Source organism: Poecile atricapillus, chromosome 18 (genome assembly GCF_030490865.1).
Source record: "Poecile atricapillus isolate bPoeAtr1 chromosome 18, bPoeAtr1.hap1, whole genome shotgun sequence".
Classification (NCBI taxonomy): domain Eukaryota; kingdom Metazoa; phylum Chordata; class Aves; order Passeriformes; family Paridae; genus Poecile; species Poecile atricapillus.
This window is the reverse complement of record NC_081266.1, coordinates 8,045,559-8,069,685: the sequence shown is the minus strand read 5'-3', so window position 1 is coordinate 8,069,685 and position 24,127 is coordinate 8,045,559. Positions and strand designations below refer to the sequence as shown.

Sequence of the window (24,127 nt, the reverse complement as noted above, 5' to 3'; positions counted from 1 at the left end):
TTAGATGCCTAATGTCAAAATACTACACTAACAGGTTTTTTCACGTGTGCGCTAAAACCTTGCATTTTTGGTAGAAAGAGCCATTTCTATGGAATTGATCACAAAATATGTGATTCACACCTGACAGTTGTGTCTTACTAGCACCCCAATGAGAGTTTTATTCTTCCCAAACATTCCATTATCTTCCCATTTTACTATTAGCTTTGAATAGAAGACTCAACTCATTAAATGAGATTAAAGAAAACATGCTAACTAAATAATTTTTTTTTAAGCTTGGTATATATGTCTTTTTTAAAAAAAATTCTGCTCATTTACATGGATAGGATTAGAGGCACAGTGAGGATAAGAAAGTGCATCCCAGTATTATTTACAATGTAGAGCCATTCAAGGACTCTATTCCTGCCTATTTTCCTGCTAGGCAATACAAAAACAGGGCAAAAATGCAATCCTGTCTTAAAAAAAACAGCTTGCTTTGTAAATAACAATATAAGCCTGGTGCATCTGTCAGACAAGGACTTTGAGTAATCCAGAATGTATTTGTGAAGCAAAAAAAAAACATTCGCAGTTTATTCCTAGTGCACACAGTCGTGAAGGTTTTTTTTGGATTTTTGATGTATGCGAGACAGAGCTGAATGTAGAGCACAAATTTGCAGAAGAGAGCATTTGATCCCATTGGCCAAGGTAAATCAAACTTAATAAAGGAGACATCTCTGCCAAACTCCCACAGATTTCATAAAAAATCATGTGAAGTAAGAAAGATGGCTTAAAAATCTCAACTAAGACAATGGCTGTGGCTGGATTTGAGAGACACAATATATCAGATTATGAAAAGATGTGTAAAGGTCTAGTCTCAGGGAAAAAATTCAAGACAAGGTGATTATGAGATATAAACCCTTAGAAAACTGAACTGCTGTTCAGATAGATACTTTATTCCAGCATGCACCAGTTGTAAGTGTGGGTAAGGGAGAAAAAGCCTCCCTAGAATATAAACTGAGACTAGAAAAGAATTAAGTGTATTATAACTTTAGTCAAGGAAATACTTCTCTCTTTACTGTTCCCTTAGAGCATGAATGTTTCATACTGATGTAGTCAAATTTCATAGTATGAAATTCCATCTGATGATGTTTCTGCCTTTTAATGACTGAAAGATTCCTCCTTCCATTATAGCAGAGTAAAACCCTTGTCTGTGATTGCAAGTATTTCTCATGAGTTCACCCCTAAAATTCCCAGCAAATGTATCTGTACCCACTCCACTCTCTCTGTCCCAAGTACCATAGACATTTAATTACTCATTTAGCTCTCTGGAAGCAAAGAGCACTCACATACATTTAAAAACATGGGAAACATCTCTCTCTCCACATTTCCTAGTCTCACATTCCGTTCAGGCTCTTCTCCTCCCCACTCCTGAGTCTCTATTTCAGTCCAGACACCTCTCCCAGACCCTGGCAGGGCTGCAGGTTGTACTCAGTCCCTTCAGGAGGAAATGGGTCTTGCAGGAGGCTCTGGCCAGTGCAGAGTGATTTCTTGCTTGTTTTGTCTGCCTCATTGTGGGTACTCTAAAGGCCTTCAGGGCAACAAACATCTTGTGATAGTTTTCCATTTTTTCTTTCTGAAGAGAAACATTTTCAAAGAAATTCCAAGGTAAATAAGAAAAATGGAATGTAATAAACTCTGAAAATAATGTATAATGTAATCCAAGTTTTTCAAATACCCAGGTTCAAATATCCATAATTCCTCTCTGATATGACAGTATTTGTATATATGGCAGAGCTGGAGTTTACCCTAACAGGAGGAATGAGAAAAATAATTTTATCTTAAATCAGATTTTAAAAAACCCCAAACAATATAAAGGAATATTGTTAATAAAATGAATTGTACACTATCCAAAAGAGGAGGGCAAGACAAAAGAAATCATTGAACTTTGTGAACAAAAAGAGGCAAGGAGAAGGCAGAAATCTTTTCTTGCCTTCCCTTTCTACAACAAATGGATATGTGTGTGCACACTAACTACTGCTAAAAGGTCCTAATGGAGAAAAAGACTGAGGTTCCTCCAGGGGAGAAATGTAAGGTCTTGATGAAAGTCTTTTCACTGTGGAATAGTTATGGAGATGAATTCCCATTTCCTTTAATGTAGAAGCAGAAAATGTCTGTAAGTGGTCAGAAAATAGCATGGCTGGGCTATTCCTCAGAAATGTAAGCTCTGTAAAAATACAAAGATTTTTAGTCTGTTGATTGGAGACATGAGCTGAATGTTTTACTGAAGTCTATGAGCTTACATCTTGACTAACAAAACAATGTTAGATGTTCATTTTTTGGGGATTATGGTCATTAGCATATTTGCTTGAACATTAATTTCTCTTGAGAATATTGCAGTTAACTTTTGTCGATGACAAGAACAGCCAGGAAAACATCATAAATAATTCAGAAAAAAAGCAAGACTGAAAAGCCAGTATTTTTTCACTAATTTAATAAATAAATGCAGAAAAGGTAGAACATAAAAGATGTACACACACACACACACAAATAGTTACTAGCTCTACTTGTAATTGCTCAGAGAAATCTATAGACCATGAAAAATAAAATAATCCAAAATGAAATCCAGACAGCTCATGTAATTCATTAGAGGCAAAACATACAGGATGAGTGTATTCTGTTTTGAGTAATGTGAAAAAATTCAAAATGTTTTTTAAAGATCCAGACAGTAGAAATTTAATCCAGTTGTTACAAGTATAGAACAATATACCACGTGCATGTGGATAAATCTATAGGATTCACTTTTCAAGAGTCATCAAGGCTGCAAGAAGTCATCCTGCAAATCTCTCAGCTAAAAGAAGACCAAAGAAATTCCCGATGCAATAAGTACAGTCGGTTCTGTAATATTATTAATATTATTAATCTGAGTAAGATAGTCAAAAATATGGATGGAACAGGGTAGGACCTTCTTAAATGATGTAATCAGGTCAGTGAAGACAGGTTGACAAATCCAAGTTCTTAGAAAATTGTAACAAGCTTGACTAATACAAGTCAAAGGTTACTTTTGAAAACAGGGGGGAAATGAATGATGAATTGAAAGACTGGAAAAGATCAAATGTAATATTTGTTTTAGAAAGGGAACATCTAAAGAACTAGTCACTGTCAGTGACTAGAAAAAAAAAAGGAGAAAATAATAAATACGTAAACCCTTCTAAGACGGTAAAAGTGAGTTGCAGTTTGTCAGGACATTCCATGAAGAAATAGTATCCTGTTTTCTCCTATGAAAGATTAACAATACAGATGGATAGCAGAAAAACGAAAATTATCAGAAATCTGAAACAGAAAATGCCCTGGATTGGATTTTTTTTTGAAGAAAGGAGTGGAAAGTGGGAAGTGCCAAAGCAGTGTTCATAAGAGAAAAAGTGTGAAAAAAGAGGAGAGGAATAATACCAAACAGAACAAATATTTTGGACAGCAAGGAAGTTTCAGGGTAAATTTCTGTTTCCTAATTATGAAAAATTTCCTAACAAATTTATTTAGCTGTTGAAATGGTTTTATTGGGTTGTCTGTGGATTCTTCATCAATGGAAGACTGGAAGAATAAGTTCAGAAAGACTTCTGTTAGGAATAAGTTGTTGGGTGAATGTATGTTTGATGTCTGGATGCCCTTCTGTTTTTCTTTATCATTGTAAGATTGCAAGTTTTCTAGTTCAAAGACCTGTGTAATTGAGAAACAATTATTTTCTGTAAATTCTCATCCAGGTGTAAAACTTCCAGTCTGTCACACACCAAAGATGGATAATTGCAATTCTAACTTGTACATTCTGATTCTTATAGCTGCAGTAAGAATTACCAGGGCAGAAAAGGGGGTTTTCCTACAGGTATTTCCAGTCCCCAAGTTTGTATACATCGACTTCTAAACTATTATTAACATAAAATAATCTTGGATTATTTACTTATTGTTAACTACTAGCCTAACGGTGACAATAAAATTATTTTAGAGTAAGAACTGAGCAAAATCCCTCACTAATTCAAACTATATTTTGAAGCAAATCTAACTGTTGAGATTATATCATTTGTAAAATGACTGCATTACAAACATGACATTGAGAGCAGTAGCTGGCAGTGTAATGGCTCTGTTTGCCATTAAATCAGTCAAAACCAAAACAAATGGGATGACTATCACTGGTATGGACTCAATTAGTTCATTTTGTTATAAATATAGTAGTGTAATAGGCTTGATTTGCAATTCATCTGTGTAGACAGTTATTTCTTTGGTTACAATGCTATTTTTATTTCAAATATTTCTAAACATGATTTGATCAATATTTATTTGGAATTTTCCACCCCTGGCAAAGACATTTGGTGCTAGAAGTCATAGTTTCTGCAAGATTATATTGAGAATTTCTGACTTTTTAGAGAACAATCCTGGTTCTTTTAAAAGAGAAGATTCCCTTAACACGTTGTCTGGCATGTTACTTTCCAAAGTAAATGACAAATATTTTATTTATATTTAATTAGGACTACTGAAAATTCTTCTTAGTGCTGTCCATAGAAGAATAAAAGTGTCAAAACACATTTTTTTCCTCTCAGAAGTTTGAACCACAGCAATTCAGCTCCAGAGTCACACGTATCTGATGTTTGTGTTGTTTATACATTTGGTATGAATTTTAAAATTGCAGGAAAGCTTTGTGCTGTATAACCTTTAGCAGTGTTCAGAATTGGCTATTAAAAATTTCAGAAAGTGCATCAGAGTGGCTTCACAACAGAGATTTATTTTTTTTTCCTTTTGTTTTTGTTCAGTGAGGAAGAAAAGGCAGTTGTCATTTGAAGGATTTATAAGATACATGAACTCAGACGAATGTTCAATATTTAAAAGCCAGCACAAGACCGTCTATCAAGATATGAACCAGCCATTATGTGACTATTTTATTTCATCTTCTCACAACACCTACTTGATAGCTGACCAGCTAATGGGACCCAGTCACTTATGGGGCTATACCAGGTATATAGACATAATTTTTAATATTTTAAACTTTCTTTGGCTTTTTTTTTTTTTTTTTAATTAATGCTAAGTCACATACAATCCTACTTGGAAATAAGGGACAAAGCCATCAAAGATACAAGTTGAAATGAGAGTGGTATTTTATTTTGTGTGTACACTTTTCAATATATTTGCCAAACCATCTGTTCATAGTCTGGAAGCAATCTATTTTTTTCACTTACATCTCAGAAAATCAACCTTGCAGCAAATGGAATCTATAGTATATTGTACAGTACACGATTAAATCAGTTTTTAATCTCAACGTGCCATGCAAAAAATAAATAACTCCCTGAAAGAAATGTAAAATTCCTGGGCAAGCTGTGATCTGTTCAATGTAGAAGATGTGTGTTGGAGTATGTCTGTGTCAAGGATATCTGTGTTCAGTGCATGTTGCAGTGTGGGCAGGTTAGAAACAACAAAAACAACAAAACATGGGCATTCAAGTAGGCAGCAGGGAGAGGAACCTGTGCAGTGTGTGACTCCAAGAGGATGATGACCAGGATGCCTTATTGCCAAGACAGGGAAGAAAGAAATTAATTGTGTAGTAAATGCAACTCTGAGAGGGCAGGATGTATTAAGAATTAGGAGGAGATGTGTCCAGAATTATTTGTACTACTTTAATGAAGAGAAAGCAGCAGGAATCATCATCTATCTGAACACTTTGTAATTTTTTTTTTGGTTGCTCTCTTGATGTTCTTTAGTGACTTGCAACCATCAGAAACAGTACTGAATTTCTAACAGTATTTAAAATTCCATTATGTTAATGCTGCCTTGCTGAAAGTAATTGCAAAGAAGGTATAACCCCCTCTCTCTTTATCTCCTGTATGTGTGAGGAAAATGCTAAAATCAGCTAAAGGCATATTTGACATATTGTTAATGTGTGAAAAGCAGGATGTAAAAGACAGCTTGGTAATTAAGTAAAACAGTTTATAAGAAATGTTTCAGTTAGTTGCAAGTCAAATATTAGAAACCTAAGAATTTAAGGGATGACACTAACATATTCAGATTAAAGCAGTAAAGTCAGGGTGTCTCAGAAACTTTAGCACTCTTAGAAATGTGGTCTGGGGAGAGGAACTGTTTTATGTAAAGACCAAGTGCAACCTGATTCTCCAAGTACTATAGATTTTTAAATATAGTGATTCTCAAAATTCTAAGCAAGTTTGGAATAGTAGCACAAAATAGCATTGAAAATATTTATTCTTTTATTTTAAGTGGCAATTTGCCTTTGTTCTAAAATTCCTTTATTGAAATCTTTGATTTTTAGCCTTTTAAGGAAGATAATGCAGGTAATCCCATATTCTTTAAAGGTCTAATAAAGTTTATTAAATAACACACACCTAAAACAGGCAGAAACAGAAAGTATGTCTGTCTCATATAATTCTGTAGGATTTCTATTTATGGTGAAAATGAGGTGTTTTTTCTGTAATTAATCCCTGTGCTTGTAATTAGAAACACAGCAACTTGTATAAAAAAGTTTGCTATCTTTCTTTTGGCTGCAAAATTGTTTCTCTTGTTCTTCTGAAGTGCTCTGTTAAAAGGATGCCGTTGCCTGGAGATTGACTGCTGGGATGGCACCAACAATGAACCTATTGTGTATCATGGTCACACTTTAACAAGCAAAATTCCATTTCGCTCTGTAATTCATGTGATTGACAAGTATGCATTTATGGTACGTACAGATCTGTGTGTGTATACATGAGTTGGTTAGAATGGGATGGTGGCTTTAACTAAGTGGGGACATGGCTCTTGTAAATTCTCCAGGGTAAAAAAATGCAACTGAGCAATGGGTATTTTAAAAATTAATTGCAGAGCAATTGTGCTATTTGTTCTTAATGTAGTTTAAAATCTAGTTAAAGGAATCATAATCATTTTTCCTGATAATGAATATAAACCAAACTTAGTGCAAAGGATTCAGGTGATCTCACTCAGCTTGTTAGGTGGAATTCTCACCTGACATAATTTAAACAAGGACTGAATCTATATTGAAGACCTAGTTCAGATTTTTTCTGATGTTTTCCTCCTTCTTTATATCCCTTAAAGGTTTTTTTGTCACTTACTCTTCTGCTGCTATGAGTCTGTCTTGTATCCTCTGTGTGAATTTATAAAATAGACAAAAATATTAGATAATAGATGAGTTTGAGACTTTGTTTTCCATTTCCTCTCTTTTGATTTTGAATGTTGACACTGATAAATGTTAGCAGCTACTGATGTTTTTTGGTCAGGTGACCCATCAGAGCAAAGTTCCTTTTACCTATCTCTAGAAAAACACTGAAATCTGGAGAGTTTTTGCACCGTCTCAGGCTTTTGTATAAGCTTCTGGTGAAACTCCTGCTCAAAGGAAGTGCTGAATGACTATTAAGATAAATCTCAGAATCAGGCCAGCATTATGTGTGTGAATATATACATCCACGATCATAAATTTATGTGGATTTTCATGCATATGTATTTATAGCCTTCTCAGTGTTAATCAAAGCTGTGTTTTTTTTCTGTTTTCTATATAAAACTTAATTAATCTCTGATTTTAAAAGTGAAATTAAAAACATGATTTTATTCCACTGTTTTTCAAAACCCACTGGATAAAACTTTCCTCTTCTTGCTAACACACAGCATATTGTGCTTAACTCTAATTCAAACTTCAGTTCTCAAGCCCAAGTGCCAATGAGATGATAAAATCACAACAGGTCATGGTTGGTACCAGCTGTCCATGCAGGCTGAGCTTTTCTTCTCTTAAAAGTCAATAGCAAGTGCTCAGGAGACAAATGTAAAGACAGGAAAAACATAAAATGGTGTTTTCCTTATTGACAATTTAGGCTCTGCCTGAGCAAAGATTTCATTCAGACTATATTTTTGGTATCCACCAGTATTATTGGCAACTTATGAGATTTACTTATAAGTCTAGATGGATGCATTTCTTTTGAGTTCTTCTCTAATTTTTACTAATTTTCTCTTTTTCACCTTTTAGCTTTAATTTTTACTCAATTACCCTTGCTTGAGTAGTGTGATGAGAAAAGTGTATACTGTTCCTAGAAAAGTTTGTGGTATTATCAAAAATAAAAAATATCCATAGCTTGTTCATGTAAAGGAAATAATTTCTGAACAAGCTTTGGGGAGACTATCAGAGTCTTGATAGACTATTTGAAAAGCAGTCCTTTTTTCATATATGTCTAGCTCTGTTTTAACTTTCTGAAGGTGCATTTCTTTTTTCTTCTTCAATCGTGCTTTCTTTTTTCCACAAATGTTACCTGTTTTATTGTGTTACTAACCTGGAACAAGTGATCTATATTCTGAAGTTTTTGAAAATGAATGTAAATACAGATGGCCAAGGGGACTTTTGTAAGATATTTTGGAAAAGCAATTATTCATATTTTTATTTATTAATAATAAAATCCTAAAATTATATTTCCAGTCATCTGCCTATCCAGTTATACTGTCTCTGGAGAACCACTGCAGCCCTAAACAGCAGGAAGTAATGGCAGACTGCTTGAAAAGTATTCTAGGTGACAAACTTCTCACTACACCAATTGGTGGTGCAGTAGATATGACTGAACTGCCTTCTCCTGAGGTAATAAGTTTTCATTTTTCTCTGTGAAAGAAATGGAAATGATGGTGGGGTTCTTCATTATTTTTTTTTTTCAGTCCTCTGGGACTGAATTTATGGATCACATCTGTGTCAGAAATAGACTTCAGGTAGTAACAAAAATATTTAAACTGCACCAAAAAAACACATGGAAATACATCTGTTATTTGCTGATTTATTTTTTTGTTGCTTAAATTGAAGGAAATTCCTGAAATTTAAACATGTTATTGAAATGGAAACCTGAGCCTACATTTTTTGTCAATAACAGTGATGATGGAGGTTTTTTTTGGTCCTCTGCTACTGCAAAGCCATTCTCTTTCTCAGTGTGTTTCTCCCTCAGACAGCGTTTCTCAGCGGATGGCCCGAGACCCCTGGGACATGAAGTCAGAAAAGGCAATTAGATGGGTGTTGAAAATTTTATTGCAAACTAAAACAAATACATTTCCTTTGTTCCAGTCTTTGCACATAATTTTCTTTCAAGGACAAAAACTTTTTTCAAGTCTTTTGTAGCACAAATACGTGCACACATACAAAATACTTATTTCAGCTTCTCGCTGTTGCCAGTATAGCCATATTTTATTCCTTGTGTTTTTACAGTAGCTAAAAAAATGCAAATGAAAATGTGGGAAGGAAGCACTGTCATAAGGAAAAACAACACACAAAAGGTGTTTAAAATAATTTTTTAAGGATTTGTCAAGGAAAAATATTTTTGAAGTGATCTGTGCAAGAAGATGTGCTGAAGTATTACCGTACTCTTATATTTCCATGACAATGTTGTAATATTTAATGTTCATGTTTCTCCACCCTTTTTTTTTTTTATTGTAGCAATATATTTTTTTGCATCATGGTTTCCAACATAATTTTGAAGCCTTGAAAACTGTTTTTTCAATTAGGAAAAAATCTAAACTCTATCAAACAGGAGGGCTTGTTGTAAAGCTTCTCAAATCACGGCTGGATTCAGTGTAGGAGATGTGCAAGGATCATATGTCCTCTGAAGCAAGCACAAAATCAGTGAAATGGAATCACTGAATCACACACTTAAAAATATTAATTTCTATGATATATGTCCCTTACCATATGGTTACTGTGATACAGGGAGTTCATACTTCATATTTCCACAGCTTAGAGTTTTCATGAGTCAGCTCTGTAGAGTTTTGCCTGAAAATGGATTGCTGGGTCTATGTATGGAAATGCTGTCAGCTGAGATTAATTCTCCTGAGCTTTTAACATATTAAAGTATTGTGAGACATATTTCCCATCTGTGCAAGGTGTAAGGATTACCTAAATAACGCCACTGTCGTCACCTGATTACAAAAGTTTTAATTCAGAAAATTATTATCTTGAGAATGAACACAAATGAGGATCTTCTCTGTTTCTCCTAGGTTTTCTGATCATGCATGTAAGAAAAGTCAGTAGGACTTTACTTAGCAATGGAAATATGTAGCTATGACTGAATTTGTAAATTCAGTTATAAGCTTGACTTTGGCTGGCATCTTTTTGAAGAGCCAAAAAAGGAGTTTAGTGACATCACATCTTTAAAGCTTGGGACCTTGTGCATTTTCAAGGCCTGGGTAAATTCATTGTCATTTGAGAAAACCAAATTCTGAATTTAGTCTTCAGACTGCTTTACTCAAGCTGTGCAAAAGAGATGTTACAGAACCACAAATGATGAATTTGAAATGCTCTTTGTTGGAAGGATCCTCAGTTAGTGTGAAAAAGAAAAAAGCTGTCACCTATATAAGTTGTTGGTCCACTTTTTTCAAGATGGAGCATTAGCAAGAAAAGGGAAAAAGCCACCTCAGTGTTCTTCAAGATCAGAATTGAATGGTTATTTTGTGGGTACATGAAGTGGGAAATCACATAGTTTCTCCAAACACTTCAAAGAAACATTAGACAACTACAGGTTCCTTTTAGGTTTTGGAGTTTTGGAGGCTTCCATCGAAATAATTTTCTTTTATATGGTCAATCTTCTACTTCTTTCTTTAAGTAGGTCTTGAACTATACCTTTGTCAACTGAGATGATTGTGTGTGTGTGGAAGGAGGTTAAAATGAGGAACACGCCCACTCTTAGGTGGTTCCTTGGACCACCTTGCAATGATGTCTCCTACCATTGTAATTCTAAGTGAAAATCACATGGAGGCGCAGGAAATAAAAGCGGAGGATCACTGAACACTTCCTCTCTCTGCTTTTCCCAACACTTGCTTCATCTGAAAAACAAACCCCAGAAAATTTCAGGACTAAAGGTTTTTTAATTCTTTGCCTTCAGTCATATATTCACACTTCCATCTGACTATATTGATATTATTAATTCCCTGCAATTCCTGTATTCTGTGGCATCTCAGCACACAATTCCTCCTCTACATATGGAGGAAGGAGAAGACTTTTGCACTACTTCTTTCTTTCCCACAAACTTTATCCCATGAGAAACTGAGGCTGCTTTTAAGCTTCACCTGTCCCATCTCTTTCCCAAGAAGATGTTTTGCCACCCAAAGCGACAGACCTGATACAATTCTCTGCTCCCAGTCTTGGCCATCATGGTGCTTCTAAAGAGACTTCATGAACTCCCTCTAATCTTCACTGGAATAACAGGTCCTTTGAGTCAGGTCCTGCATTAAATTAGATTTGACATCAGTGACGGGCGCCAGACATCTCTGCTGGTTGTACCAGCACTCGTGGTGATGTGCTGATAGAAAGTGAAGGAATGAAGTGCCTTATGCAGCAATTTGTAGATGAACTTAGAAAATATCAGGATGCTAGAAGAGATAAGGTTTTACTTACCCTGCTGTGTTCTTCCTCTCAAGAGATCTGACAGCAATTGAAAGGAGCATGTGGGCATCCAATATAACACAGAAAAGAATGTAAGCACATTGATGCTTTGATGAAAGTTTGTTCCTCAATTATTTTGCATTGTAGAGCATTGAACTGCCTTACACTGCTGACAGGATAGATATATCAGATAGTTAGGAATCTTTTATTATTTGCAGGTTTCCTGTCACAAAGCTGGAATGAGATATTGCTGTGTGATTAACTGAAAGTGAAGTGGCAACTACTGTGATTTTACAAGTTCTCTTTAATGTTTACCACACAGCTGCAAGATCAATTACTGCATTGTGATGTCTCAGAAGCATTTCTGGCCAGGATTGCCAAGGCTTCCCTATGGTTGTTAAACCTGTGGTGTCCAAATAAAAGGATCTGTTTAATGAGATCCTTGAGAAAGATCAATAGAAGGTCTCCAGTACAACTTCATGGGCTATGGATATTTTAAATTCTGCTATTATGGGGAAAACCAGCTAACTCCATAAGCCAGGACTCATCCTTCACACTTTTCTTCACCTTTATCTACTCAGTATAAAAAGGAGAGCTTTCTCTACACAGTGAGTGTTTTCAGTGAGAAATTCAAGATTAAGCACATCTAATTCTGTTGCTTCATTTATGAGATTAATTCCTATTTATTTTGACCAACACATTCACATATGCAAATGTCTTGACCAAGTCTTTGCATCAGAAATACTTTTGTTTCTTAGCAAGTCAAAATGTTTCTAGTCACTCTTATGCCTTTTGATCAGTCTATGGCATCTATTCTTTACAAAAAATATGAAAAAAAAAAAAAAAAGAATGTGGTATGTCTTGGTGATGACCTCAAAAATAATAATAAAAAAATCCATACTGTTTCTCATAAAATTTCAGGAATCTCTAGGCTGTAGTGAGTACATACAGAAGACTCATCTAATTCCTTCACTATTTTTAGGCATTGCACTCTTGAGGGAACATGATTTTCCCAGAAATGTGGTAAACATGTGACAGTCATTATCTGTTAATAGCTTCTTTGCATTGTAAAGCAACTTCAGGAGGTAACTAAAAACAAGACATTGCCATATTTTATATCATTACCCAGGTAGGTCTTGGGTCAATGGCTTATTTGGTGTATAAAAATCATGTGGTTTGTTTGGTAAGGCATCTTCTTGGACCATTGAACTTTGGTAAGGAATCTGTGCAATGAAGACTCTGAGCCAACCTGTAACCATCTCATCTTTCTCTGCAATCATCTGGACTTATTTCCAATGCATGCAGAGATTTAGTTGCCCATGTAGAATATAGTTTCAGCTATAGCACAGCTATTTATCCTTAAGTAGACTTAAGGTAAGTAGACTTACCTGAAGTCTACTACAGAGCACAACACAGAAATGGAATTTTCAGGGTAGGGTGCTTCTCACTGGGTAAATGTGTTGTAGGAAAACGTGCTATGAGGTAGCTAAAATGCTGCTCCTGATATAATTAATATTTGTTTGCCTAGAGCTCAGACCTTGCTGGTGGTATTGATTAAAAATATCTGTATAATAAGTATACAGTATTGATATAAAGTATCTGTAGATGATAACTGTGATTTATAAGGCTGCCACAAAGACATCCATTCACACTTCACTAAGTGTGATTCGTTAAAGATAGCTGGTGTTGGGTTTTTTTAACAGTTGTACTTAACAAATCTTGTCATTGTCTCAAAACCTTTCCCTGTGTCAGACTTCACAGGAGGTGTTGTATCTTAACCCTATATCAGTATTTAAGGCAGCAGTATCATTCTTGAAATAGAATATTATGTAAAACTCAGAAGAGATTTTAACTTTGTTACTTAGCAAGATTTTCAAGGCTTGATATTCCTCTAACTGAGCACCTACAGCTGGTCAGGAGAGAAGAAGGGAGAACAACAAGCTCAATTTAAACAGGAGAAGCTATTCTGTCTTTAATACTTCTGTCTCAAATCCAGGGTTTGTTCCTTACATTTCTGGGCACTGAATTTTCACATTAATTGTAGTCATCAATAGGTGGGTTTGCCCGATCCAAAGTGCTTGTGATTTTTATCTTGGAAACTTGGCATTACTTCAGCTGATTTGTGTTATACATCCCATTAACCAGAATGCACAAGAAAAAGGTTTTGTTCATTTAATTATGTAAATATTTGTTCTAGTTGATTGCACTTCGAGGTTTTTGCTTATGCCAGTCTTGAAGTCCCACTATGCTCTAGGGAGGTCCTATGATGTTTTACATATTTGAATTTTTTAGTATGCTTGCAGTTTTTATAGAAGTAAACAGCAAATGTATTTTTAACATATTTTGCCTTTCATAATAAAACTAGAAAGGAGAAGTTATAGTGAATGCTCAGACTTTCAGCTCATTAAAAGGCTTTTCAGCTCTCTTAGAAGACCTGGACATGTAGAGAAAAAGGTGTCACATGTTTAGCAGTGCTGATTACCAATTAAAGAACTCAGATTTCACACAGTCACTGAATTTGTAACCATACATTTGTTATAAGTTTTTTTGAAGATGTGTGAAGTTCAGACAAAAGCCTATGCCATTTTTTCACTCTGTGTTTCACTTTCAGTGATTGGGGGTAACTATTATTGTCATTTGCTTCTGGCCAAAAAATAGCAAATTCTCTGGAGTATTTTTGTAACTGTTTCTGAAAAGAACCATGATTTTAGAATGTTACCTTTGTAGAAAACAAAGCAAACCTTAAAAAACTTCTCCTACCTCAGGATGTTTATGTTTTTGCTAACAGCTCGCAAACAGAATTTTAGAGACTGATTGACATCATGACCCATTTTTATATCATTACACACACACACTATTGTCTTTTTTTACTTAAAGTTATGTTTGCATATAGGAGGCAGTAATGTAACCATAGATAGTTTTTTCTTCCCTTGTATACCAGGTCTTTTTTTATTTTATTTTATTTTTTTTTATTTGTAGAATGAAGTCTTCCCATGAATAACAAAATACAAGATCAAAAGTGGATAGAATTGCTTTTAGATACTGGGAAATGTGAACATGCAAAGCAAAATTCAGAACTCTTAAAAAACATGAGTAGCATTAATCATATTAAAACTCTTCTAAAAATACCAGAGAAAAATAAAAAAAAGAGTGCATTAATAAGAAATGAAGGCAATGTTAAAGGGCATCCTTATCCTGAGTCACCAGTGCAGAGAGACTAATCAAACCTTCCAGCAGCATGGCATTGATAGATATTGGGCATAGGATGTCTCATTCCACTGGCACCCTGGCAAACTACCAACACGAGATCTGAAGCGATAGGGGGATTATGAGCAATGGAGCTTGCAATGGAAATAAATGGAATGTCTCTATCCTTGCCTATGGCTCTGGTTTCTACTAAAAAACTTTGGCTTTATATATTTCTGTTATCCATACCTTTCATATTTACTTCGTGGATACCTTAAAACACAGCATTTCAGTTACCTTTCATTTATTGTGAATTTTTTTGTTCCCTCTTCCCGCCACACTCCCAGTAGTGTAATCTTCCTTTCCACTAGAGCATAGGAAATTCAAAGAACATTGTTGTGGATCACTTTATTCAAGAGTGACAGTAAGTCCTGTTACTCCCTGACAGCTCCTGTGTACAGATGTACTGCTGCATAATAGAAGCTTTACTATTAATATAGTTTTGTAAATTGAAGTGAAATATATACTCATAGGATTCTGTTCCATAGATGAAAGCCATGCTGTTAGAATCAATATAATTCAATGATGTTTTTCTCCCTTTACATTACATATTATGGAGGTTGATACACGTCTATTTAAAAATAGAGAAACTGCTTAGGCAAAATCACCAAACTTTTGTTTCCCTGGCCAGGTAAGACCAGCATAAGGTTCTACTGTAAAATAACACAAGTTATAAACAAAAGTTTTCATTTGGTACACCAGAGAGATATGCACAAAGGCATTAATCAAATAACAAATTTCCTGCAGGCTTAGTGATAGATGAAAACATTCCAAATGAATAGCAGACACATCTTTAAGTGTGTATATACACATAGAAGTACATTTAGGCTTAAAATAGAAGTAAAAAAATAAGTAAAAAAATATACCTTCTATGTCTTGCCTGGCTATCACTTTTGGCTCTTACTTAGCTTTCTACTTTTATCTTTTCATAGTTTCAGCATCTGGGTTCCTGTGGAAGAGAGCCTTTTTTCCTGTCATGGTGTTAGATAGGCTCATTCTGTTGTGTACATTGATCCCCAGATTCTGTTTGGTTTCTTTGGCTTTGGCTTCTGCCTCACTCTATTTTAATTCATTTTGCAACCTCACATCATTATATTTAATAAACAACTTTGAAGATTGGTTAAATAACACCAAGAGATGAAAACCTAAGTAATTCTAGTTACTATTGTTCAACCTCTTTTCTATAGGCATTAAAATTCAAAGTTCTGATAAAAAATAAAAAAGTTGGAACAATTGAGGAAGGTCTGCTCAGGATGGATGCTGAATATGGTGGTGAGACAGAGGAACTGAGTGACTCTGAATCTGAGTCTGAGGATGATGACGCAGATGACACGTTACCTCTTCAGCCATCAAGGAGTCCCACCAGAAGAAGAAGAGATCATAGACCTTCACCCCCACCTCAAAAAAAACCAAAGGTAACTTTTGCTGCAATTGAATATAGAGAACACACAGATTTTTTTTTTTTAAAGAAACTCGATTATCTTAAAATAGAGACTAAACTGAAAAGTTGTTATAAATAAGTTATTTTAAAATAATTTATATTTTAAATTTAATTTAAAATTTAAAGAGAAAACTTTAAAATTACTAAGATCAGTGCATTTGGAAATTACATTTTTTAGCTCGAGGTTTCAGAGTTTTCCTACTCTTATAAGAAAAGTCAGACTGGACCACATTTTAGTATCCAACTAAAAAACAACCCCTTCCTGTGCTCCCATCTTGAACTTCAACATTTTCCTCTCTCAAAACTTGTGCTTGTCCCAGGCTCTCGGTCCCACAGTAGATTTAAGATGTGTTTTGTTGGTGCCATGGCTCTCCTGGAACTATGTATAGAGAACACTTACAGCAGTACCTGATGACAACAGGCAGAGTTAACCATTTCTTCCCCAGGTCTTCCAGTCTATTTTTAAGATAGATAAAGTCTCCTATTTTCTTCAGTTCTGGATTTTTTTGCATTAAATTAGGTGCACATTCCTGGTTGTGCTGGAACATTTTTCAGCACCTGGAGCTGAAGAGGTGTTTTTAGATTTATCATGCAGAGACTTAACTTTATTTCTGAAAAAAGTGTAAAAATTTGGTGTTTGAAAGTCAAATTGAACTTAGTTTTTTTAACCAACTATAACTCTCTACCACGGAAAATCTGTTGCTTCATCAAGGTTGAAACTGCCTTGTTCAGCTTTTTTAGGATGTCAGGCAGCACCTGGTGTACCCAGTCACTCTTGCACATCATGCTCTGATTGCCTGAATGTGGCTAAACCAGCAGTGCTCCTCAGAGCCCAGCACTCTCGCTGAGAAGCAGTGTCTCTTTTTTTTTATATGATTTGAAAGTTTTTTTCTTCTTTCTCATTCCAACTGACATGGAGAAATAGTAAGGAAAAATTCTGAGGAAGGATGGACTCTGACCAGGAAGGACCAGCTCTCTAGACAATAGGTTTCAAGAATATTTGTAGGACCATGTAACGGACTAGAATGAATTCCACAGACTCTTAAACAGCAGCAACAAAAAGGATCTGCTCATGTTTCCCAGGCAGAAGAGAAAGTGGTTTCCAGGGTCCCACTCTGTTGGAATATTTGCCTTGATGTCCCACTGTATTGCTTTATGGGAGGGTGGGAGAGCATTTGAATCCACAGCCAAGATACCCCAGTGATGCTGCTGGCTTTGCCTGCCTCCAGAGTTGTATTTTTCAGGATTTCCATGGCAGTAGACTCCTGGTGTCCTCATGGGACATAGCCCCAGAATAATTAATGCACTTGAACGTTGCATAGTTTAAGAGCCATGAGCAGGCAATCTCTATTATTTTGTGGGATGAGAATTTGCCTTCAAAAGCTTTAATGGAATGTAAACATGATTAGCATCAGCAGCTCTCTGCTGGCTACTGCCCCCAATTAGCTCAGAAGTTATGCTGAGGAAAATGAAGTGGTCACACAGTGCTTCTCTGTAAGAGAGAAGATCCTGGTAAAATTTCAGTCACTTTGGCTTATTTTGGTAATTGAGCAAGACTAAATTAAGATTTTGGTGAGAGAACTTTCAACCTTAATCAAGAAGAAAAGAGTTTTCCTAACTTCAGGGCAATGCTTAAAGGAATAGGCCTTTGATTAATTTTCTTGGCGCAATGTAATATTTTCCTGTTATTCTACATTTTATAGATGAGTTTATTCTGTTGGTCTTTTCTAGTACTTTATATATTTATGAATAGAAAGTTGGAGGTATATTTTTAAGGAGCAACATTAAAAGCCATGAAAAATTATATTATTTGCAAACCACTCTTAGGAGCAGGAAAACTGTAAAGCTATCGAGAAGAACATTCTGCTAGGAAGGATTTCTCCACTCACCCTATGATTGCTGTGATAAACGTGGGCACAATAACCTCAATTTTCTCTCAGCAGATCAGATCTCACTATTAAAGGTCATATTTATTAGATTCATTAACTGAGACGTTTTTTCATGCTTTATGCATCCAAAATGATTGTTTCTCTGAATTATTAATATTAATAATAATTCATATTAATTTATTAATATTAATTATATTTATTAATATATAAATATTAATATTAATAATAATGAAATACTCATCATTGTGACTTTTTTATTCCATTATTCATCTGATGATGTTTAGGTGAGAAAGGGAAAGATTGCCCTTGCATTGTCAGACCTTGTGGTTTATACCAAATCTCAGAAGTTTGTGAGCTTTGAGCATTCCCTGCAGCATCAGCAGTGTTATGAAAATAATTCAGTTGGAGAGAGTGCAGCACGAAAACTTTTAAGATCTTCAGGTAATTTCTTTTGAGTCAATCAGTTAAAAGTTACATTGGTGCTATGATTGCTTCACTGCTTAGGCATTGAAGGGTTAAAATTTTATGAAACACCTGCTGTCTGATTTTATTTGGTTCTTTGTATAACACTGTTTTAGATATGTCCTTTGCATAATATTTTTATTTCTGTTGGCTTTGGGAGGAAAACTGAAATTCAACTTTGCTTTAATTCCGTGTATTTTTATAAGAACAAATATTAACACAGTCTAAAAAATGTACGTCTGCCTTTCGATTCATTGTTTTCTGCATCAAGTAATTTAGGAATTGCAGTCAGCACTTGAAAAAGCGTGGAATAAATTTCACCACCTCCCTCCCCACCCCCATGTCTGGGCTGAGAACTGAGCGGAGTTGGCTCGGCAGTCGCCTGGCTTTGGTGACAAGTGCAGATAAGAGAGTCCTCATTAATGGGATGGATAAACCCCAGAGCAGGCAGCTTGCTCCACTGGAGCAGACCTTCCATCCCAGCCAAACTGAATTATCCAAACCATTCTGGGCTGGAGCAGCTCCATTTGGTGCAGCCTCTGCTGTTTGAGCTCCAGCTGCCTGCAGAGAGCCCCGAGGGAGCGTTAAAAGCAGAGATCACCGAGCATGACAGTGACAATGACAATGAAGGCTGCCACATGCCCACTCACTTTGTGGAGGTGATTCAGTGGCTGGCTGTTGCTAAAGGACACAAAATGATTCACATGAACACTTTCCAGTGGTAGAACAGGAAAGAAGGAACTTTATTTTCTGACCCCAGTATTTATAGATTCTCAACAATGACCAGGAATTGGATAATTAAGTTACACCTTCCCAAGCACACTGGTCGTGTGAAACGTCCATCAAAAGATGTTTCTTAGAAGGAATGTGATAAACAACTTCTGTTTATAGAACTTCCATGGGAAAGTAACTAAAGCTATGACAACATTATCAGGTTTTAGTTTTCAGGGCAACAGCTGGCGAGGTGAATGATGCTGAACAGTGTCACAAAGTAGGATTTTCCAGCCACTGAGTCCTCTCTCTGGTTCCTCCAGCACTCTAGGAGATAGAAAAGTAGCTCTAGAACCTCTCCTCCCCCTCAATAAAACCACCCCCAAACAACAAAGCAAACCAAACTCTACCAAACAAAACCGCTAAACAAACAAAAAATGAGGTGAGAGGAAAATGGAGATCAGAGAGATGACCCTGGAAATGTAGATTTTTGTTTAATCACTAAAAAGGAATCGTGCAGATAGAAGTCATCTGAAGTTTCCCACATCCCTGCAGTCAATGCTTACATATGAGAAAGGAGGGAACACTGCCAGCAGAAGGAAAAACAATGTACATGATAGTTATCTTCTGAGGCTTATATAACAAGAATTTCAGTGGCTTTTGAAAACGTGCTCTTCCCTGGTCCTAATATTATTTAGCCATTTTATTTAAACCTCCAAACAACAAACAAGCCAAGATCATCTAAAGATGATTTTTTTTCCTTTTTTTTTCATTTTGAGCTATTATAGAAGGGGGAAACTTTTGTGCAGTTTCCTGTGTCTCAGTTTCCCATGAGAATACAGTAGGCTTTAGTGTAGAAATCATAAGGTTACCCTGCAAAAAGGTGAAGAAACAGAATATTTCAGGGAAGGGATGGTTTTTGGATAATGAACTTCTTACAAAGGAATATATATTTCTTTATACAGGAATACTGTCAGATTCAAATACACACAAAATATTAAGGTTTAAAAATTAATTATTAAATGAACAAATGAATATATTTCAAAATAAAATGATGTTAAAATAGAATAAATTGGCATAATATTGTGTAAAAATATTGCTGGATCAAATTACTGTATTTTTATTATTTGTTCAAATAGGATTTCTTTAATAACAAAGGTTTTCTTACCAAGATTTTATCCTTCTGTTTATCAGCTAAAGAGTTTATTTCACATACTACAAGATTTATTACAAGAATTTACCCCAAGGGAACAAGAATGAGCTCGTCAAATTATAATCCTCAGGAGTTCTGGAATGTAGGGTGTCAGATGGGTATGTATCCTTGCAGAAACTATTGCATTCTAGGCTTTACAGATAAAGGAGTTTCTTGCTTCCTATAGTATTCTGGTGTTATGTAGGTTACGTAATTTTCCCCCAGTGGCATTATTTTAATTTTTGTTGTATAAAATTTTCCTTCAACCCACATATTCCACCAGTTTTTTCTCACTAGTAATTGTAAATATCACTTTGTGTTAAATAGCTGTTTCCTATGCCAGATATTCCATTTATTCTATTTTATTAATCTCTTTAAACTACCTCTTTGAATTGGATATTAAGAAAATCACTAATAACAAGCTCAGCATTTTTAAGTTTCCGTTACTCAGCAATGCAAGTTTCTTCTGAAGGGTCTGTGGGTTTTCAGTGGCACTCTGTGACTTGCTTAGGTGCAGATGTGAGCACAACAATTGATAGTAGTGCCAAAAATTCCCAGAACAGGATATGCTACACAAGGCAGCACTCAAACATTCCTGGTCAGCACAACATCCAGAGACAGCTGGGAGCTGCTGGGAGTCTCCAGTCTTTATTCAGATGAACATACATGTAGAATTTTAATTTCCAGTACAAAACATATTCGTTTCCTGGGCAACAAAAAAAAGTGCTAACTTCTGCTTCTTCATTGAAAGTTATTTATTTGAATTTTTTCAAAATAAGCATGGCATGACTTCTGTACCCAGCAGGCTTTGGAAAACCTCTCACCTGTAAGCATTTTGTCCTTTTTAATGGCTTTAGAGACAATTTTACCTTCACGTGTTTATTCTTCAGTTTAAAAGATTCTCAGTTCCAGAACATATTTCTATGTTTGCCTGCTAAATTTTCTTCAGCCCTAGGTAAAGTAGAGCAGAATAGTTTTTGTACCCAGGTATATATTCTGTCTTTGAGTCTTTGCCAAGGCCACCTGAGGGAGACTGTGGGGTGAGCAGGGCACTTTGCCTTAGGCTCTCGGTTTTGAGAGGTGAGAGGTGTGGATTCACCTTGTTATGTTGAAATACACACTCATCCAAGGACAGGCACAGATTTCATTCTGTCTGTAGGGCCCTGGAGCTTATGTCACCCTTGTTCCAGGCTTCCTTTTCCACTTGTTTCCTTTCTCAGCTCTCCATATATCTTCTGTGACAAGTTACTTTCTCCATCCTGACTGTTATTTTACATAACTACATAAGGAGTACAAAAATTACTATTTAGTATAAATTTGACTTGCTTCTATGTCCTCATAAATGCTTATTTGCAGTACAGATTTGGACTTGTGCTGGACTATGCAAGTATCTTCTCATCACCATACTGTGTGAAATTGGTTTGATTATGTTGTGTCCTTGTGGTTCATCCACACTTAGTGCCATGTCTGGATTATTTACCTGGGGTGCTGCCCTCCCTGTGTGCTATCATTGCTATCTAAACTATACATTGCCATTAAAAACTAGGAAGTTTGTTTCATTCTTAGAGAAAGCACTCGCCAGAGGTCCTTAATTTAAAATTGAATTAATCTCCCAGTCTTATCATACTGCAATTTACTAGTTTTCTTTCTAGCCTGTGAATCTCCACACTTATCTCTGCAAAGGATAACCATTTGTTAGATCACAGACAGCGCCAAAATCTTTCAAAATTACTACACTGGCTGTTTACTCAGAGTGTGCCTTAATGAGAAGTCAGTCTAACCATTTATATGCAAAACATATGACTTTTGGTGCATAGGGGGTTTGGGCCCCTTCCTGGAAGAATTAAAAATCTGCAGGAAGTGGTTAGATTTGCCCTCTTGGTCACTTCATTTGCATCTTCACTTAAAAACCCCTCTATTTTTCACATGGGAATAGGCTGATTAAAAACAATTCTCCACATACATTATTTCCAAGCTATGTTAGATCTATTTATTCCCTAATCTGCTTTAGATAGCTGTTTGGCAGAAATATAGCAGCTCTTCACAATGCAACTCCCAAAGTGAGGGTATCTCAGTGAATCTTCTGCTGATGTCCTTTCACTGATTTAACACAGACTTTTGATTTTTATATCTGTCCCATGTCTGTATAATTCACACACCCCTCCTGTCTGCCTGCCGTTGTGCTTTACACCCCATGCACAGAAGTGAATCCTCTAGATCCCTTTTGCAATTCCCTGAAACTCTTCAAAGGACTCTTGGATTTCTCTTTGCCACCTATTCCCCTTCTTAACTCCCTTCTCCTCCCCACACCTGCAAGCTTACATTCCTTTAACATCCATAACCTTTCTGGCTGGGCAAAGAAAATATATTAGGTTTTGTTCAAACCTACACATAACACTGCCTTCCAGGCCTCTGCATCTTGTAATTATGAGAACTGAGTTACTCCTTCACTTCCCTTAGTGATTGACTCAAAACAGTGCTTTCTTCTGTACCTTGCCAGCAATTTTCTCTGAATTGCTTGGAACATATTAACTTGGAGCAGCCTGGCACTCAGCTAAAGCAGGATGAAATGGTCCAACAGGCTCAAGACTTTTTGGGGCTGAGGACAAGACATGTAATTGTGTAAACCTAATTTCCAGAGGAAGGCAAGTTAAAAAGCTCAGTAAAAAGTACAGAGTTTCCACAAAATAGCTTTTGGATATCACTGTGTACTCCCTGTCCATTCTCTGAAAATTGAGACTCATAAGAACAGGAGGTTTTGGGAAAAAAGAGGTCTTATGGAGAAAAACCCTCACTTTTCATAGTCTGTGAAAATTAGTATGCCTCCTGCATACAACTGCAGTGAGGCACTGGAAAGAACTGGTTTGATGTATCCATGTCTCCTTTTTATTTAGGAAATAAAATGAAATGGAAAGATTTATGCAGGGAAATAAAATTCAGGACATTTATTTAAATAAACTGATATCAGTTGTTTTATATAGACTGAAAAAAACAACAAAAATCCAAAATGAAAGAAAGCCTTGGTGAAAATCATAATAAAAAAAGACTTAAATAACCTTTTGAATGTGGCATTTGGAAATGTTCTACATGTACCAAAGCACTCTGCAGGAATGACCAAAACATGCCATAACTTACAGGAGAAAACCATGGTGTTGTAGGTTCAGAATTTTATTTCAGAATATCTCATATGTGCTTTTTGGGGTGTGCATAAATTTATATGCTGCTGTGAAAGTTGTACTTGTATGATGGGTTTTTTACTTTCTGTAGGTTTTATTTTGGACTGTGACACTGAAATGCAGCTTGGCAATTTTGTCACATCTGTTTTGTGGTTCAGTCTTGTGTGCAATAATATGACAAAATATGGTAAAAAATGATGCATGAAAAGAGGAGTGATAAGGAGCTCTCTAACTAGTTCTGATTTTAACCTCTGAAGCAACCAAGGGAAAAGAAACCAACTAATTTTGATCTTGGTATGCCTCACCTGTGGAAATTAAAATGACTCAAACCTGACCCTGCTTGGGTTCTGTGTCAATAACTATATTATTGCTCTCTTCTACTGGTTTTAATAGTCCAGAAATGCCTCCTTAGGAAGTGAAACCTAGAGGACTAATTTTTTTTTTAATGTTTTCCCTTGAATTTCACTGATTTAGTCTTCACAAAGAGTGAAGTGGTACTGCTAATTCAGGTGTAGACACCTGCAAGATAGGTGGGATAATATGATTCAACATCTGAAGCTCTCCAAATGCACTCAACTTTCCTTTGGAATGGCTCCAAATGCTGGGAGTGGTTTTGAATGAAGGTTTTATGTCTCTTCTGCAGAAATGCTT

The 24,127-nt window shown here is 35.8% G+C and overlaps 1 protein-coding gene across 1 annotated transcript in view; it reads left to right on the top strand.

The window, feature by feature from the left end:
* LOC131586070 (1-phosphatidylinositol 4,5-bisphosphate phosphodiesterase zeta-1-like) overlaps nucleotides 1-24,127 on the top strand; it is a 45,412-nt gene that overhangs the window by 7,619 nt on the left and 13,666 nt on the right. The window contains exons 4-9 of the mRNA XM_058852808.1: nucleotides 4,776-4,977; nucleotides 6,541-6,685; nucleotides 8,423-8,578; nucleotides 15,793-16,020; nucleotides 18,220-18,376; nucleotides 20,303-20,419. Of these exons, the coding sequence (XP_058708791.1) occupies nucleotides 4,776-4,977; nucleotides 6,541-6,685; nucleotides 8,423-8,578; nucleotides 15,793-16,020; nucleotides 18,220-18,376; nucleotides 20,303-20,419 (1,005 nt within the window). The remainder of the gene's footprint in view (nucleotides 1-4,775; nucleotides 4,978-6,540; nucleotides 6,686-8,422; nucleotides 8,579-15,792; nucleotides 16,021-18,219; nucleotides 18,377-20,302; nucleotides 20,420-24,127) is intronic.